General features: G+C 50.1%; 1 protein-coding gene across 8 annotated transcripts in view; it reads left to right on the top strand.

The window, feature by feature from the left end:
- Positions 1-392: 392 nt before the first annotated feature.
- LOC114850186 (MAM domain-containing glycosylphosphatidylinositol anchor protein 2-like) overlaps positions 393-19,280 on the top strand; it is a 105,627-nt gene continuing 86,739 nt past the window's right edge. For 2 of the 8 annotated variants that reach the window (XM_029142211.3, XM_029142212.3), the window contains exon 1: positions 394-1,395. In XM_029142211.3, coding sequence (XP_028998044.1) covers positions 1,323-1,395 — 73 coding nt within the window. In that variant the 5' untranslated portion in view covers positions 394-1,322. Of the gene's footprint in view, positions 1,396-19,280 lie in introns of all 8 variants that reach the window. The other 6 variants (XM_029142217.3, XM_029142216.3, XM_029142210.3 and 3 more) reach the window with 5 other exon arrangements.

Here is a 19,280-nt window from a genome sequence, read left to right as displayed (position 1 = left end):
ATGTGAACACTGGCTATAATGAGGTCCCTGAAGGGGCCAACAGGGCCCCCTGGGGTCCACTGTGATCTCATTGAGGAACCATTTAGTTTAACCTTTAAAAAGAACTTATGTGTTGCTAATAGGTCACCGGCACATTTGTGGACGCGTCGCAGCTGGTTGCACTTGCATAACCCAAAGGATACCTCGGCGTTTGTAATACAGCGCGGATGCTTCGGCGCTTGACAGGCGGCACTCACGCTCCCCGCGTGATAACGACGAGCGGGCTGGAGACCGGTGCGCGTGTCTGGCGTTGACCGCGAACGGTCCGCCGACGCTGGATCTGCTGAATTCCAATGGTCTCGCCCGCCCCCCCCCCCCCCCCCCCCCCCCCCCAGCATCCAGCAGCTGCACCTCTCATGCCTTTTCCTGACGCCGAGCGAAGCCTCCCATACAGATGAGCGCCGAAAGCCACGCACCTCCTGACGTAGCCACGGACCAGTTGCGGTGCCACTCGGTCTCCGTAGCACGTATTGCGCAGCGTGACTGATGCTCGACTGGCTCCACGGCGGCCACATCCGGCTCCCACCGTCGCAGGAATTCATTAGAAAGTGGTATCATAGCGGCGACGCAACGACGGACATCGCGGAGGGGGGAGGAAGCTACGGAGAAGCCGTCGACCGCTCCTCGCCGAACTGGACCCTCCCCTCGTCATTGCCACCGGGAAAGATGAGTCGCGTCGAGCGCGCGGCGTCTGGGTGCAGTCGTGATATGACTGCGTGAGCGCACGAGCCTCCGCCGAATCGGTAACCGCGACTTCACTGCCCAGAAAGGTGAACGCGGCTTCTTTTTTTTTTTTTTCCTCTTTGCGGTTTTTGCGCAAATGGCTTCGCACGGCGGCGCGCGGGCAACGTAGCAGCATCAGCGTCAGCGGAACAGCTGGAGCACAGGAGCTATGTCCGTGGCTCGCCCGCGTGCGTGTCCGTCTCCAGCGTCGCGCCTCGGGGTCTTCTAAAGTCCAGAGACTCGGATCTTCGCACGAGGAGCCGAGGCGAGGTTGCGGTGCGGTGCGGTGCGCTCCGAGGCCGGGCTTCCCGCAGCCCTGCCTCCCCGCATCCTCCGCGGCGCCTCTGCGCCGCGAGCGCTCAGCCTCTTCGACTACATGGCAGTGGACATCACAGCCGTCGCTAACCCACCCGAGTGCGTTCGCCGCCTGAAATACCGAAGCACCGAGACTGAGATAATCGACGCGTGGATCAGCGCCGTGTCTATGCACCTCACTTACGCCGCCCCGGAAAGGACTTCTTGCCATTGAGCGCTGGATATGCAGAGATTAACGTGAAGGGATGGATCTAATTATCTGTGTTGTGGGGCTTCTGGCGCTGATCGTGGAGGGCATCCGTTGCCAAGGAGTGTATGGTGAGTGTGCGCGTTGCGCTGAAACCACGTCCGACGGAGATGACCTTAACGCGGCGATCGCCCGCGAATCGCCGCGTTTTCCGGTTGGATCCACGCTGTCCCCTAATTATAAAACAAACCGGAAAAAAAAAAAACAGAGCGGCCACGTCAGTTTGCTTAAGGGCGACAGTTCAGGTGTGAATGTCACGTTTGAGTGACAGGCTCCAAATGTTCTCAGCAGCCCCGAGGTTATACAGCAAATAGCTTATGTAGCCAATCATGTGCAGCCCCCTTTTCCACCCGGGCTAAATTTAGGCGCATTCATAGGTTCTGGAATCTGTTTTACAGCCTGTGGCTCCTGATCACCTGCATGTACACACGCGTGTGTCATACGTGACCAAATGTAACGGCAGCAATCCATTAAGCAGAGTGGCTGAATATGCAAATGCTCCCCATGTGTCGTGGATCTATCTGCTCAGCCCATCCTCATGTATCTGTCAGCACCCCCCCCCCCCCATAAGAAGCACCCACTCACTCAACAACGAGCACACATTTGTGCGTCTCACCCCGTCTGCCTCTGCAACCAGTGGCACAGATGATGTCTGGTATGAGTCGTCGCCCTCGCGGCGGCGGCAGCGGCACTGGGAGGAAACAATGATTCATGCGCGCTAGCGGGCGCCGCGGCCCTGACCTGTCGGCAGGGACGCCGCCTGGCGCCAAAGCCGGGCTCTCAGAGCCGGGTCAAGCGTAGGAACGTGGCCGGCGGTGAGTTTGGGGGAAGCATTAAATCGCTGCGCGCGGATGATCGCGGGTCGTGACGCTGCACCTGCCCAATGACATAATGCGTCTTTGCTCATGGACTCACACCTGTTGCTGACATTTTGAAGAACACTTCTTGGTTTGACGTCATCCCGGCTCCCTGGGTGCTCATTAGGCAGCGCGAGCTCTCTACGTACGCGTTGTTAAGCTTGAGTAAATTCCTTCTGTTACGCTTTAGGCCCGAGGCCGTAGGCCCTCATCAAACATTAACGTCTCCAGAAATCCCTGTTGTTGCTCGATTCGAGATCCATATGTACTGAATCTGAAGCCACGGGAAGATGCTACGCACACGCGTGACGCTAGCGGTCTTAGCTCGCCGCGCGGCCGCCGGATCAAAGCCGTCCGCGCGCTAGCGTTAGCGAGGCTCATTAGAACGAATGATATCCCATAATGCTTAGTGTGCTGGTGTGTTTGGACTGCTAGGCTTCAAGCGGTAGCAGAAGAAGAAGAGGAAGAGGCGCAGACATGGAGCAGATGGAACTGTTTGGGCATTGTGCGTCTGTGTACGCTTGTGGTTGTGCACTGTGACAACATCCCTCATAAGTAACACAACACCGCAGCATTTCAGCTTTTTTTTACCAACTGTACTTCTCTGAGGATTTTTTTTCCTCTAGTACAGATGCTCATGCCCTGAAACCTGCATATACATTCTGCTGGGGTCCTGCCTACAACCCAAATGTGCGATTTACATTTGGTACAGAGCATCACACCTCCGGGGATGTGGCCCGAATGAAAACGTGTGTAAGACTCAACATGTTTTATTGATGGCGGGCGAAACATTAGCATGCGTTTAGCGCCGCCTCGCACTGTATTCAGCCGAGGCGCTTTGACGCGCGAAGCGGGGGTCAGTGAAATGGAGTGTTGTGCAGCAGAGGCGAAAAGCGGGCGGCGACGTGACTGAAGGAAGCGGACGGGCTGCAGAGTTCTACAGCAGGTTTTATTGGGGGCAAGCCTCGCATCGCTAATGTCTCTGGGAGCGGGGGCGTCGAACCCCATAATAACCTTTTCACGCCGCCAGATTCCATCGCGCTCTTTCGGTTCAACTTCACGGCTTCAACTCATCCTTTTCTCCGAGAATTCCCAAAAGTCACGCGCTGTTGGATGAATGGGACCGAGAAAAAAAAAAACAGACTTCGGATGATTATTTTTATCTGGGAGCATTAGTGTACGTCACTGGCGCCGACTAAATGGTGGAATCATGATGTAGTAATGAAGAAATTGCATACTAGTGCGTTAAGTGGTGTTGCCAGAGTCATTAAAGAGGATTGATGAAGGCTAGTCATGCCTCCATGACTCCAGGCCACAGAGGGAAGAGGAGAGACACTAGTAAAGTACAACATCTGCTCAGCTCTTTTTCTCCTCAACTCGTCCTCCTTCTTCCTCCTTCTTTCCTCCAAGTGGAAATCCCACCCCCCCACACACACCCATCGGCAGGAGATTGCTCTATTATCTCACCCCTGCTCATCTCTGAGCCGCTCTCAGGGCTCCAATAGGCCACTAGCCGTTCATCTATCATCGCGAACGGAGCTGCTCCACAACATTTCTACAAACCTGCTAACCGCTCGCTAATTTCATCTGGATGTAATACCGCCGTCAAGCGAACGGTACCCAATAAAAATATCAAACGGCCACAATGGAACACGACTCTTATATTAGCACGAAAATGCCCCCCCCCCCTCGCTTTATCTGGAGATGCACCGCCTTCAGTGTGTTCCCTTTGCATCAAAGTCAGCCGGCGACACCCTCCATGGGACGTGCAGATGTTCCCGAACTCGTTTTCTGTTATGCTGCTGATGCGGGAGAGAAGTTGCCACTGCTCTTTCCTCCCACCTCACTTCTTCCTCTCTCACTCCCTCTCGTTTGCATTGAAGTCCAAGCAATTGCTGGGGTTTCTTTTCATGAGCCCCGGTTCAGACGCTCTGGCTTCTAAGCTATGCAAATGCATTCTGCCAGTGAAACTAAAGCCGTCTTTGTTGGTTCTCAGAGGCCTCCTCCACAGAGTCCTTCATCATTCCCTTGGATCGGGACCCTCACATTTCCCACCGTAATGAGACCAAGGATAACGCTAAACCCCCCCTGGCTCTCGGCCTCCATCTTGGTACCTGTGTCCATCCTCTGCTTTTCCCTCTCCATCCAAAAGCCAATGGACGTCCAAAAGGATATATTCCCTTCAGTCAAAGCAAACTGGAATGTTCAGCGGGGTGAAGCTTAGAAGAAGTAATTTGATGTAGTGGAAGGATCCGCGTTGGGGATTGCTACGTCCCCCTGGGTGGGGCTCCGTATAGCACCAACTTAATCATACCGGATGTCAGTTCTCCTTGGACCCGGTCCTCTGAGACTGAACGTACACTATGGAGACAATGTTTGAACTTGCCCCTGTGTTCTCCCAGTACTCACTAGATAATGTTTGACACTTTTAATTTACTACTCCAATACAATGTGAAACAGATAAATGTATCTAAACCTCATGACACAAATAATAAACAGGTTGTTTTTTTATATTTGCTAATATGCTTTTTTATTATTTATTATTTTATATAATTTGTCTCATCTTAATTTGTTAAATTGTTTTATTTTTTAAGCTAAAGAACACGTCTGCTGTATCTTTTGGCTACTTTACACACATGGTGAACTACTGAACTACTGAACTACAGTGCTACTTTGCCACCCCTGCTGTGAGGATTTGGATCAGTTTAGGATCACAGTTTACCTCGGGATCATTTAGGGCCAAATCCCCACCGCGGACCAAAGAAGCTTATTGTAACCTGGCTGGCTGCTCCTACTGTTAAGCCCACATCCCCAAACCCTGAGCTACTTGTGCCGCTCTGTACGGAACGGTGGCGAGGACAGAAAGCTGCTGCTAATGATCTTGTAGTCACTCATTCATTAGGAACGGCTCTGGTGCGTGTCCAGAACCAGCCTCGTATCTGGGTTTATTTATAATTAAAAGTAATTCTGTACTTTTAATGAAGTCTAGTTTGGCCTCTGACCTGCGGGGAGGCCGGATATTTTCCCCCTTGTCTCCTGAAACTCTAATGAAAGAGTCGTTTATCATCTAGACCATTAAAAAACAAGATTGAACTCTTGGTTTTGCTAATATTGCTTTTGTGGAGTAACAAAGCTTTTATCTGTAGCAATTTAATTTCTTGTAGTGGTGTTAATTTCCTCATGTTGAAAGACACAAAGTCCAACTCTCCCTCTGCAAAGCCACACTGGTCAAGGGCGCCGGTGCAGCTATTACTCACGACAGATGTAGATTCCCGAGATAAAGCCCCCAATCGTTGTAGTGTTGTGCTTTCTTCTCATTGTCCTTCATTGTTTCCGTTTGTACTCGCTGCTCAGGCCGTTGCCCTTATGGGAGTACTTGTTCTCCCTGTGTTTGTGTGGGTGCGAGGACATTGCCTCTTTCTGTGATATGCTGGCGAACCTAATGAGGAGAGCGGGTTATGATCAAGGACGGGACCTGTTTAGACACAGTAGGCATGTTTGTAAGTGCCTTATTGAAAGACTGTCTTTCAATAAAAAAGTAAAGTTGTACAGAGATGTATGCACAACACTTACAGTACATATAGACTAGTGTTAAGGCAGGTCTACCGTTGATCACTCAGGTGTTAAACAAATTCTTTATTAATATTGCGTTAGTGTTATATAAGCTATTAATACACGCATAGATGATGAGTCAGTAGTTTTGCATATAAAACACCCTCTAAAGTGCTACAGATATCCCTTATTGAACAGGATTAGCTGTTAAGATGGATCCTTTTTATTGCCTGTGGTGTGTTTCCGTATCTGAAGTTAATCATGTCCATGACTGGCATCAAGTCAAATCACAGAGAATTATACATGCTTTCCAGCTTCAAAGTGACGCAAATGATGAAAGGCCTGCGCTGAATGCGAACGTCTCCTCCTGTCTTTCCTTGCAAATTTCAATCAGCGGAATTGTCCTTGTTAAGTCAAACTGGCAGGGCCCAACGTTTACATGCATAAAGTACAAATCACTCAGCGAGCCCGATAGGTAGCTGACAAGAGCGACGGGGCACCTTTTAGCAGCGCCGCGGAGGAGACGCGGCGAGGAAAAGCGGAGCCGGGAGAGGATTGGTACGTTGTGGCACCCACAAGAGGCTAATGCCAACCTTCAACTATGTCACTTCAGCCCACACAAGCATCCTAAGTGCTGCTCCTGTGAAGTGATGTCTGTTGTCATGGTGACAGTTTGTGAGCCTGGCATTGCACATCCTCTGACTTTCCCGTTCTCCTTCCCCTCACATGCCAGGAAATCAATCGCTGAAACAAATGTGAAGTGATTGCAGAAACGAAAGCTTCTCGCAGCAGCCTTGCAATTGTGCACGAGTGCAGATGAGATTGGCGCGATGGGAGAGGAGGAGGGCGTCGGGGAGGGGGGGGGGGGGGTGCGGCGGTGAAGGACTCGGGGAGAGGCTAAATGCGTCTCTTCAAAAATCACCACCATTTCATTGCTGTGAGGCAACTGCAGGAAAGGGGCCTACTTAGCTTTGTGGAGACTGACGCTTAAGCTCCTCCGACAAAACCCGGAGCCGCGGCGAAGCAAATGTGTTGACAAAGACACCTTTAGTAGTCTCCACCTTCAAAACCAAGAAGAGAGAGCCACGCGGCGGGGGGAGTCGCACAGATAGACGCCCCGGCATGAAGCTGCCGCCCTCCCAGCGTCGCCACATCACACACACGCGTAGCCACGCTGTGCTTTTTTTTCCGCTCCCTCTCCCTCCTCAAATCCCGTAATTTCCCTGCCGGCGAACGGAGCCGGAGCCCGTGGAGCTCGCCGTGGCACTGTGAAATTCCAGCACAGACGAACCGGCAGTTCCGCGCGAGTGTGTGCGCGTGCGAGCGAATGCGTGCAGCGATTTTCTCCCCGCCCCCTCCCATTTATCTGGGGCGGTTTTTTGCCGAGATCCTAATTTGTGAATTATCACCGCATCGGCCCGTTTCTGAGCACGGGCTCGTCATCGAGGCCCCGTTACGTTGTACGGCGCGTTCACACTAGCGTTTATGCTAGCGTTTACGCGTAGCTTCTTAAAACGGATCCCCGGCTGTCGGCTGAGCTCGCTTGCGTATTGTTTGGCTTCCTGTGTGTCTCCATAAACCTTATTCTTCTAACAGGAATCCACAGTGTAGTAGCTAATCTCTTTAGTGTCACGCTCTCTTCATCTCCCCCGCCAGACGCGGTATATCCCAGAGGCTGTTCCACTCATGGGGATAACCTCAAGCCGCGTGCTGTCAGTTAATGGTTTCCCGTGGCAAAGCAAGCAGAGTTATCTGCAGTGTCGTCGGCAAAGCGCTTCCCCAATGAGAGGAGAGAAGTCTCAGAGGGAGCCGCGATGCAGATGTTAGAGTTCTTGCCGGCTGCGGCGACTTCCTCCTCCTCTGGTCACAGTTTTTACTGGGACTGCGGCGTTTAGCGTTAGCCGCTAACGACGCATTTAAGCGGCTTAGCTCGTCCCGCGCCTTCTTCGCAGACCGCCACCAGGTCCGCGGCGCAAGGTGTGCCCACTCGCCGCACGCGGCGGAGGAACATGCCCGCGCTCGGCGCCACCGGCGAAAGCGGACTTCGTTCGGTTCATCCTCGCGAGGCCTCTTCCGATCCTCGCATCGGCTCGAGCGCCTCCCCAAATCAAGGGTTGCCGAGGCGACCGTGTCCACACGTCGGTCGGACCACGGTCCCGGGCCCGCGTGCCTTTAAATGTGCATCCGGAGAAGCGCACACTTGGCAGTGCGGACGCGTTTACTCATCTTTGCATCTGAAGATGCCTGACGCCTGAAGGGGGGCCTCCTCAAATGCCACATTCACATCTCTGACCTTCCGCCCTTTTTTTCCCCATCATTCCTCCTGCTCCCTGTTTCCCACCATTTTAACTCCCCGCTCCATTACATCGGCTTCGCTCTTCTCTCCGGGATGCGGCGTTATTACGGCTTCTTTTTCAGATGCAGCCTCTCTGAGCAGCTAGTGTCTTAATAAGGAGGCATGGGTTGCTTAGGCCTCTTCACTGACCCTTCATCACTATGATTAGAAAGAAAGTTAGAAAGTTCTTAAAATATATGTTGCAGAGTTTATGTTTGTCTGCTGCTGAGCTGTAATCAGCGCTCTCTGTGCTTCCATGGACTTTTCTTTAGCCAACATCATGCCATGCTCACAAACGAGCTCAACTGGGCGTTTGCTTGATTGTGTGAAATTTCGGGTCAATGGCCGGTCAATCCCAAACAATCACGCGACTGCATCAGATCTCAAGAAGAGCATACGTGCTTGTTAAAAGCCTATACTTTATAAGAATCAGTCGCAGAAGTTTCCAAGGATAAAATGTCTCACATGCTTCTCTAACGGTTCATTCCCACACTCACCTTTTGTGCCTAATAGCTCACATGGCAGCTAGTTATCAAATGTACCATCTCCCCTTTAATTAATATCACAGGTGATTATTGGTGATTTATCAGCTTCAATAAAGTAGCGACGGTGCTCCAGGCCGTTTCAAGACTCTCTTTACAGAAATGACGAATCGCGTATAATTAAAAAAACATGCCACAAAATTGATTTTGTTTGTGGAAACATCCGGTGAAGTGTGATTTCCCCACTGGTCGCTCACATGTTTAATGGGAGGTGGAAATATTGAAATGATCAACCTGTGAGTCTGAACGCATTAATCCCAGGTTGTTGTGTCCTGAATTAAAAGTTTGCCTTCGCCTCACAACAGAGATCTTCTAAAGAGCTTTGAAATGCAGCGAGAAAACCTCAACGTCCTCGCGGCTCCGCGGGCTCGTCACATGCAAATCCTGCAGTGGCTTATCTGAATGCATTAATAATGCGGTGGAAAGGGGTGGAAACATGATGGTGTTTTCAAATTACTGCTCATGTTTGTAGACGTATCGACACATCCTGGTAACTGCATCCTGTGCGTGTGTGTGTGTGTGTGTGTGTGTGTGTGTGTGTGTGTGTGTGTGTGTGTGTGTGTGTGTGTGTGTGTGTGTGTGTTCCCTTGGATTTCTGCCATGCTACCGAGGTAATTGGATGTGCGACGCCCACCAAAAAAAAAGAAAAAAATCCCCTTTAGCCCTGTGCAAGCGCTCTTTCAATCCCAGCATGCCTCAGTGGAAAGCGCAACCCAAAGGAAGGCTTATTCTTTCAACTGGCAAACATCAAATGGTTCCCTGTTCTCTCCATCACAGCTTCCGTGTCCGGGCTCCACTGTAGAGTCGGAGGGAAGCCCATTAACATGTAATGACGCGGTGACGGTCGCCGGGGGGCGAGGGTATTATTGTGCGCGCGCGACGACGGCGGCGGCGAAGACGCGCAGCCGAGGACGCGCAGCCGAGGACGCGCGCCCGCCCGCAGCTCGCCGCGGCTTCCCCCGTTCAACCGGGTGATTTTCCGGTGACAATTATTGTATGATTAGGATTTGAGACGAGATTGTTCTGTCATGGCGCTAATACATCTCTGAGGCAGGTGCTCAAAAGTATTAAGACTGTTAAATTATTCCTGGCGGATGAATCCTGGCGCAGCGTTGACTCTTTTCTCATCCGGAATTTAATTAGTGATTGTTCTGTTTGCGAATAACAAACAGCTTCTGTGAGCTTAGCGAACTTTTCATTATACATTAAGAATATTATATTGTCTTCTTATGATGCCAATTAGTCTCTTGTGATGTCTGCTGTGTTTTTATCTCTAAAAAGCACCTGGTGTAAACATCAAATCTGTTTTCTTCCTGGTGAAAACCTGGTGAGGTCTAGATCTAAATTTTGCTAATATACGCACTGAATAAAGACTTTTCAGGCTTCCTCACTTCCTGCGCCGCTCTTTTCTTCATCATTAATTTGATCGTCTACTTGGTGAAACATTTTATGCTCATTAGGCTAATGTGGGGCCTGTGCAGCTGGAACTGCGTGTCAGTGTAACGCCTTTTGTGCCGCATTGTGAATAAAGCTGCGGAATCGGTGTGTTTTAAAAATCTTTCCGTCCCGGGGAATTTTCTCACCACTTTAATTAGCTTCCAAAGCACGTTCAGCCTCGAAAATGCCGACTTGGCCCTTGTTTATGTAGAATTGCTGCATTAATTGTTTGAGGCCAGCTGTGGATGGAAATCCGAACCATTTCCAAATGACTCCTTGACTCGGGTCTCATTGTTGACATTGTTTTGCTGTGTCTCTGCCCCTGTTTGCTGCTTCTTACCTTCCCATCCGGGTGTTTGCGTTTTCCCCTTGATTTGCTCTGACATATGTCAGCGACGTGACTCACCGCTGAGTCTTTTAGGATGACTGCGGCAGAATTCCCCCGCGATCCACGCGCACGTGACATAAAAGCAGCACAGACGTTCTGATGGAAAATCAATCATTGTTCCTCTTGCCACGGTAATTATGAAGATTGTTTTATTCCTTGATCTTTCCTCATGGCTTTTCGGAAGCAAAATAAACTTTAAAATGTCTAAAATATTTTTACAAGGTGTCATGGAGTAGAAGTAAATCTTCCTTTGACTTTCTTCTGCTTTGTAATAGTTTGTATTGTTAATCCCTGTGCAGTGTGATGCCTGGCAGGTTTTTCTAACTGCACGCCTTATTAATAATTCATGACAAAGACAGGGTCAGAATGAGGTTTCTTACTCAAGAGGATGCCTTGTTTAGGAGATTTGATCTTAACTGCGGGTGAGTATTAGTCTTCGCAGCAAAACACCTCTCTGCATGCGTCCGGGTGACTCACGCGCTCGCACGGACGCGGGAACACGGCGGCCCGTGTCTTGTTGGAGCTATCGCGGCCTCTCCGGCTGCCAGCGTCTGGCGCGTGTGCATGTGTCAGTGTTGTGTTTGTATCGGCGCATGTGTAAATGTGTGTCTGCAGGCATTTGTATGCGTTAAATGCCGCCGGCGCTCTCATTCCAGTGGTCTGTGGTCTGACCTCCCGCTGAATCACACTCGGCGCTGGGCAGAGCCAGAGGGAGGAGGAGGAGGAGGAGGTTCCTCCTTTGCTTTTTCTTCGCCCTCTATTTTATGTGCTTTGATTCTTCGCTGGATATTTATGTGACCTTGTTTTTTTGGAGGTTGCGTAATACGCTGCTGGAGGTCTGGGTGGAGGGCAAGGGGTGTGGGATGCGGCAGGAGTCGAGGCAGGACGCTGATCTGAACAGCGGTGACAGCTGAGGCTTCCTCCTTCTAAAGCCCCCCCCCCCCCCCCCCGCTCTGTTGGGCGGAGGTGAGAATGACAGAGGCGCAAACAGCCAGGGATCTCGTCATCGCCACAAATGGAGAACCGACGGGTGCAGTTCATTCACACATGGATCGGAAGGATGCCACTTCCACGGGTTTGTAGGTTTTACTCCTCTCTCCGTCTTAGTCACCTTCACAATCACACCGCGCCTCTTGGATCTTGGTCCAGTCCAACGTACACAAGTTTCATGAGGCCTGAATGATACTGGGGACTTTCACTTTTCACCTCTTTTCACTTCAAGTACAAGTACAAGTAAGTCAGTGAAGCGGGATTCTGCTCTCCTTCTGTGATTAAAGTCTAAAACTGGGCTTCTTGTGTCAATCTGAATCAGATTAATCCTGTTTAGGTGTTTGTCAATAAGCTTGTATAAAACAACAGTAGATGATGAATGTGTCCACAAAACCCGATACAGTGGCGCTCTATTCATCCCGGGCCTGGGCCGATGTGACTGTAAGCCCTCATTAGCCTTGACTGTAGCCCTGACTGACTCACAGCAGTCTCCACAGTTGCCCCTGGAGTAAAAAAAAAAATAGGTGGTGTGTCAAAGAAGATCCATCACCGAGGTTGTGTAACGTTTGGCTGTGCTTGATTTTTCACTGTACTGTGGTGACACCTCTGGCTGATGGAGGGCATGCGACGCACTGGAGCCACCACACAGGCCATTAGCCAGCCGGCTCCGGCGGACGCTTAAGATAAATCAGATTTACTACACTATATTCTCCTTTTCAGGCCCCATTGAATATATGTAGATATTGTAGCCGCGCCTGCTGGTGGTAATAGCGCCGTTTGTGGGAGGCAGCTTCTAAGTCATTGTCTAATATTTGCAAAGCTTTCTTCATATTTTCTCAGCTGTTTTTCTTCTTTTTTTTGCCAGACTGCCAAATTGCTGTACAGACACTTTTTTTTTACCAGAAATTCATAACATACAGTTAAGTGCTGCTCTCCTCAGATATGGGACCCCCCCCCCCCCCCCCCTCCCCTCCAGATGTATTAGCACCGCCAATACAAGCTCCAAATGCTGCAAAAGGATAAAGTAGGAGAGTAATAGACTGAATTGTTAACTTGAATAAATAAGCAGCCAGTTGGTATTTTCAAGGAAACAGTGGTCGTACTGTGAAGCTTTTAAACCCTCTGAGGACACGCCTCTTCGATGGGCACTCAGGTTTACAAGTCTACTTAATGCACAGACATCATCATCATCATCATCATCACGTGTCCGGTTGCTTCACTGCATCGTATCTACGTGACGGCGGCTTCCATCGGCGATAACTCCCCTTGGAGGGAGGTTAATTGGATCTTTGTCTCCAGCAGGATGACGTTTAAGGTTGTTCCACGTCAGCTTTGGTTTTACATGGCGTCATCGGACCGCGTGGCATTTCGTGTCACGGCGGAGGTTGTTTTTTTTTTATTCTCTACGCTCGAAAAAAATGAGCATCAGCTCTTGCTTTGACGACGCGTCCCATAAACAAGTCCGGGATCCAACAATGCTCTCCTCATTTGTCGGCTCCACCGCAGGGCTCCGGCTCTGTAAAGAGAGAACGGCGTCGCTCTGCGAGATAAAGGGCACGTGGAGCTCGCTTTAAGAGCGCCCGGCCTCGTTCTGCAGGCTCACAGTGCAAGAACGGGGACAGGAGGGAAAGAAAGAGCACAGCAGGCTGGTAATTTTTAATGAGGGATGATGTTTTTTTAGCGGCGGCACATGAATCTCATCAGCTGGGAGATAATGCAGAAAGGTAAAAAGTCAACTACCCCCTTGACGACATTATTTCACCGCTCGATTTCCATGCGTAAAGAGCAGAAAAGAGACCTTCCATCAACTCTGTGTTTATCTTCCCGGCCGCGTTCTGAATCTGGGGCTCATTTCTTCCTTGTGGCTAGCCTCCCCTCCTCTGTCATTTCCTGTTTCTTCTTTGTTATTATCCTGAAGCCGAGGTGCGATGTAAATGATGGCTCCTCTGACTGCTATTCTGAGGGAAAGTATCAAGGGGGGAGGTGGGGTGGAGGCGGCTCAGTGGGGAGAAGATTAAATTATCTCCTTTGAAGGTGTGCTCTTTCATGAGACAGAGGCCATTATTAATATGCAGTGACACATGCATACATCCAAAATGATCCCGGACGCTTCGTCATGGATCATAAAATTCCCCAAGGTGCCTTTCGCTCATCGCGCACTGAGAGCCGCCACTAAAGCGCTTATGAATGGCCGGTTGGGCCGGGGAATATGGAGGCAGGGGCGGAAGACGCCGGAAGCGGGGGAGAGCGCTTCTCGTGCGTTATTAGATTGCCCCGACTAAATTCTATTAGTTGGGAGCGGTCTGAGTCGGCGGCGGGCTGCTGCGGCGCTCCGTCCACGGGTGACGGGAAGGCCTATGAACAGATTGTGGGGTTTGCGCGGAGGCTAAACGGGTCGCGGCGGCCGACGCCGGTCCAGGCCACGGCCCCCTCTTTCTGGTCCCTCTGGACCTGGTGCAGTGTATTGCTTCAGACGTCTCGGCATCTGACGAGATTCCGTGTCGTTCCCTAATGGTTCCAACCATCTAAACGTAGTCTGGGTCAACCTGCTATGTGGGATAATGAGCTTCTCACATGTGACAGCGTGATTACACCCGTCCTGTCTGCTCCATAGGAGCGTCTTCACTTACTCCCTCCTTCTGATATTACCTCTATTGATTAGGTTACACCCACAGAGAGCTTATTAGAAATCTGGATGCGCCGGCAGCAGAAGCCAGCGGCTCCACGTATGCACGGAGCAGGCGGCCATTGTTCGCGTAATTGGAATTTCTACCCTATTATTCAGTCTCCGCCGGGTTGATAGCCCGAATGAGCTGTCGTTCGGGATTGATTTTCACATTTCAGAGAGGCCGGCTCCGACTAAACACGCACCCTGTTGCGCCTGTTGTGCCTCGTGATACGCAGCCGCATCCGCGTTTCCTCGTCTCTATGCAGATTCCACCGTCGTTGACATACGTGGTGCTCTTTATGCATTCGCGTATGTCACAGCACATAGGTGACTCAGTTCCTCCAGCCTGTTCTCTCAGTAGACCCATTCCAGGCTTGATCGAGTGTGGCAGCCAATTCCTTCATTCAAATACGATTGGGTGATATTCAAACACTTCACACAATATTCGATAATTCAATTCATACAAGTCTGGAGGGAAAGGCATGTTGTTGCGATTACACATTTTGTGTCCACATATGTTGTTTCCCCCTTAAACCATCAGTCTCGACTGATTTGTCAGCCAGCAGCCACTGTAGGTTCTCAGCTTCCTTTAACTGGTAGCACAACACCAGACTTGACCTTTGACCCTTTGGTCCCACTGTGTGTTGTGGCTGAGTGATCTGGCGGAATGATTCCTGTGCGTGCGAAGCGGGAAAACGGCACGACACACAGACCCAAGCGGGCTGATGTGATGCTTGTTGTAAATAGGTAACTCGTGATTTGTGAGTGTTTTCTCCAATTAGTCAAAGTAGGTGCAACACACACACAAACACACACACACACACAGTAAATATGCGTCGCTGCCTCTGTACGTATGGGACTGTAACGCTCATCATAAATAATCTTTAACCTGGGAGAATGTCAAAGAGTCAGATCCTCCAGCTCCAGGCTACCGGCTTCCCGGAGCCCCTGCGCCTGTCATGCCCTCCAGGTCCTGTATTATAAATGCAAGAGCGGAGGTCACAGACAACGAATCGCAATTCTGCTCGCCAGCAGGGACCCCGAGGGTCCGCTTTAATGATAATGTAGTGATGGTTAGAGGCCATGAGGCAAAACCAGCTTCTGTTCGTAAGAGGTGGCGTGTGGTCCTGGGGGGGGGGGGGTGAAGGCTCAGCGATTAGCGCGTGAAGGAATATGGCCGTTCCTCAAGCACCACCTGGAGGATTTAATAAAATTAAGACCATCCTGATGACGCCCCCTTTGCTTAAAACAAATTTGTTCAGAGATGCGTCGCATATGGTTCATATCCTGCAAATTTAAATGGGTTCTGGGCTCTGATGGGTTAATTTGGCACACAAGCGATTCAGCATCCCCTCCTTGGTCTTCTGTCACTGATTTAGCTGCTCCATAAGGTCTTTGCCAGAAATAAAATGTAATTGAAGCATATGAATCATTTCAAGGTTGTGATCCTGCGTCCCTGCAAGGCCCCCCTGTCATTTGTAATACGGAGAGCCAGGTACAATGAGGGGACTGCTTTATCCTTCCCATTGTTGTTTGTCTGGAGTTCTCCATCATGTCGTTTTGCCTCTTTTTCCTGATGTTTAGATTAATAATGAATCGACACAGAGAACAATGTAGATCAGAGCTGGCTTAAGCAGATAATTACAGAGGATCTGCGTTTGTGTGGAAATGCCAACGGAAGCTTGCTATTTTCCTCTAATCACATCATGTGAGTGTAACGCAGATTTGATAGCAAATCAGATTCCCTTCCGGCTAATTATTAGCCGCATTGTGTTCAGGCGGCATTAACGGCACCTGCTGCAATCCATCGCTCACTCACACTCACCTCACTTTCTGTCACAGCTGCCAGAAATGAAACAGCTGGATGAGCGATCGCTCCCGCTACCGCTCCGTGTTGCCGCTGGACTGATGGGACTTCCGCCGGTTCTGCTTTGCACTCGGCCCGGCGAGCCGAGGTTCCCCGGGCCTGCGAGGAGACGTTATAGGTTGCTGTGCTCTGACAGGTATCTATAGACGCCATTGACTTTAAATTAAAGTGGAGTGTGAGGCGATCGATCATGGCAGCGCGCTCCGGACGCGGCCGCACCGTGATGCATGGGCTTCCCCCCTCGCCGCGCTCCACCGTGGTGCACTGCCATCAGAGCTAAATTACCCCCTGCGACCCGTTTCCTTCTCCTCTTCCCCGCCGTCCTCCCATTTTACACTCCACGGAGCAACACAGTTCACTTTGCCGTAGCACCGCGCCCCCGACGCTGCCACTTCCCAAAAACGATCAACTTCCCAATACGCCGGAGCTCCAGGAGACGTGCGCTACTTGCTGAAGAGGAGGTTTATTAGTCCGCACGGGTCCGGTTCAGGCCCGACACCAGAACGCTGCTTTAAGAGCTTCCTTCATGTTCAGATTGAAAAGGCTGCCAGAGTGTGTGACACAGGCCTCATTCAGGCCTCGGATACTGTTGCTATGCTAGTGCACGTAGCTTCTAGCCCGGCAGAGTGCAGGTTAGGAAGCTCCCTCCTTTTAAGTGTGATTGAAGGACCGCACCGATGCGTTTGATCATTTATCACACTGGCTTAGCGGTGCTGCCAAACAGCCCAACACGCGGCGCCATCAAACGCACCATAATATACCAGAGGCTGCTGGATTGGATTGGCCTTTTGGCAGACGCTCGCTTCCTCTTGTTCTGATGTGGCGTAAATCAGACGTAGGGTGGATTTGCTTCCTGGAGAAGTTACCTCCCGGTCGCGCGGTGATCTCAGACCACTTAAAACGTGTGTTCAGCACCGTCTTTTATTCAAGAAGCAGCCAAATTGTTTTTGTCACTGCATGAATTCTTTATCATTGTTTCCTTATGACAGTAGAGCAGTGTATTGCAGTGCTGAAAGTACTGTAGGACCTTGAAAGCATCATCTTTTTTGCACACTAATGATACAGTATGTGAATAAATAGCTGCTACTTGTTTTGTTACTGCAGTATGATGTGTGTTTCTCAACTCAGATGCACAAACTGTGCGACAGCTTGTTGAGGCTGCAGATCACTTTCCTCTGATCCTCTTTGCTAAGCACATGTTACCAAGTCTGTCCTTCTTTTCTTCCTCCATCTTCCTCCGTTTCCTCTGCTTTGGCTTTGCAGGTTCTCTTAACTAGTTGAGACGCTTAAATGGGGCTGACAACTATGATGGTGGGTTTCAGTGTTTGGTAATGGGCCTTGTGTGAACTTCAGGTCAAGGTGGGACTTCTCGTCTTTCCCTTTCTATTGCTTCATTTTCCTGTTTACAATTCTTCAAAATCTTATAGACAAGGTAAGGTTGCTCAATTTCACGGTCTGTTGAGCCTCTCATTGCATGAGGCTTCATACTGGCACACAACATGCCATGTTAGTTATGGGATGAGGGGTGGGAACTTCATTTCAATTAGCTCCTTGTACTAACTGGTGTGGAAGACTGCTCCCTTCAAACACTTACCTGAGGACGAGCCTCCAAAGCTGCCTGTCGCACGCTGCGGCTGTGGGCCCCTTTTATTTCGCTGTGACGCGCCACGCACGCCGTTTACCTGCTTTTAGCGAATCCCTCACTTGAGCAAACTCATCCCGGGTCATTTTCGCACGTGCACACGTGAGAACGCACATTGTGAGTAGAAGTAATCCTAATTACAACCGGTGAACTGAAGAAAGGGGCTTAATGTGGTGTTTTTCAGAGCATGGCGCGCTGGAAAGCGAAGCGTGTGCCTCACGTGCTCGCCCGCCTCCGTTTACTGCATATTTATGAAACCCCGATGTTAGACGTTGCTGGGAGAGTGGCGCAGTCCTTTGTCCCCTCCTTTCCCGGTTTGCATCAGACGCGGTGAACCGAGAGCACTGCACTTCTCTGTACACTGTTTCTTATTTTGGATTCAGTGGTTTCTGAAACAGCTCATGGCCTTTTGTGATAACAACTGGGAAACTACCCATATTATAGGAACAGGAAGCTTCTCCAGTTGCTATTAAAACTCAGTGATAAAGAGGACAGATGGCAGAACCCGTTTGCAGTCAGCATTTGCAACGTGAACTAAAAAGGAACAAAAGAGCAAACGCAATCTCTGCTGTCTTATTGTTTTCATCTCTCGCCTCTCCACGTCCTGCGCGCTCCCTGACCTTTCCGCTGATTCCCGCGTCTTCTCGGACAGTGCGGCTCTCGCTTTGTGGAGCGAGGCGCCCGGGTGGACACTGCCGCGCTCTCTCCAGCCCGTTCGCTCAACGAGAAGAAATCACATTTTGCAATTGTCTCCGCAGCGAGATGATGGAAGCGCATCAGGGGCACGGGCACGCGTGTGGAAACGCAATCAGGACAGATGAGAGGCCGCAAACGTGCCTTTGAATGAAATTCAGAGAGATCGGAAACTTCTGACCTTTGTGCTTTTATTTTGGATTTTGATCCCGGGCTGCTTATTTATCACGTTTATCATAACGTCACATTTTCCTCGAAGCACAAGCTGCTGCATTAATTACAGCTTTAATTGGATGTTATACAAGTATACGAAGTTAAAAATATCTTAAACGTGCAACACATCTCTGCGGGGACAATGTGTCCTCCCAGGAACATTATGTTGTAAACAAAGAAAAAAAGAAACATTTAGATTAAAGCGGAACATAATTTGCCATTATTGGCTGTAACCGCGAGGCGACGAGTCTAAGAGCATATTTGTTGTTCTAGTAATCATCGCGCCTTTGGGGATCGCTCTCCAATGCTGCTGGGGATTAACTCGTCATGTTGCCGACTCATCGTTTGTCCGTTTGTCTTTGAGTTGTCGCCTCAACTCCCGATGCAGCCGCGCCGTGATTAAACCACAGTTTGATTGCAACTGACGATCCAATTTATTGACTTAAAAGTAATTTGGGAGCCGTCACTGAAAACCTAATTAAGCTCATTCTCCCAAAAAAAAAAAAAAAAAAAGTATAATCAGCTGAAAATCATAAACAGCTGTTGGATGATCACAGGCTACCTGGGCTTATTGGCAAGTCCACCAAGGACAAAAAGTGTGACGAACGTCCTCAAGCTGCAGTAATTAGCGAGAAAACAGTAAGACTAGACGTCCTGCCTGTGATTAATGGCCTTAGAAGACTTCACGGGGATCGGCTGTCATCTCTTATGGAAGCCACATTCATTTAACCTGTGTAACAGCCACATGCTGTACATGTGGAGCCTGATTGCT

The sequence above is a fragment of the Betta splendens genome, chromosome 24 (genome assembly GCF_900634795.4).
Source record: "Betta splendens chromosome 24, fBetSpl5.4, whole genome shotgun sequence".
NCBI lineage: Eukaryota > Metazoa > Chordata > Actinopteri > Anabantiformes > Osphronemidae > Betta > Betta splendens.
This window is presented reverse-complemented; position numbering and strand designations above follow the sequence as displayed.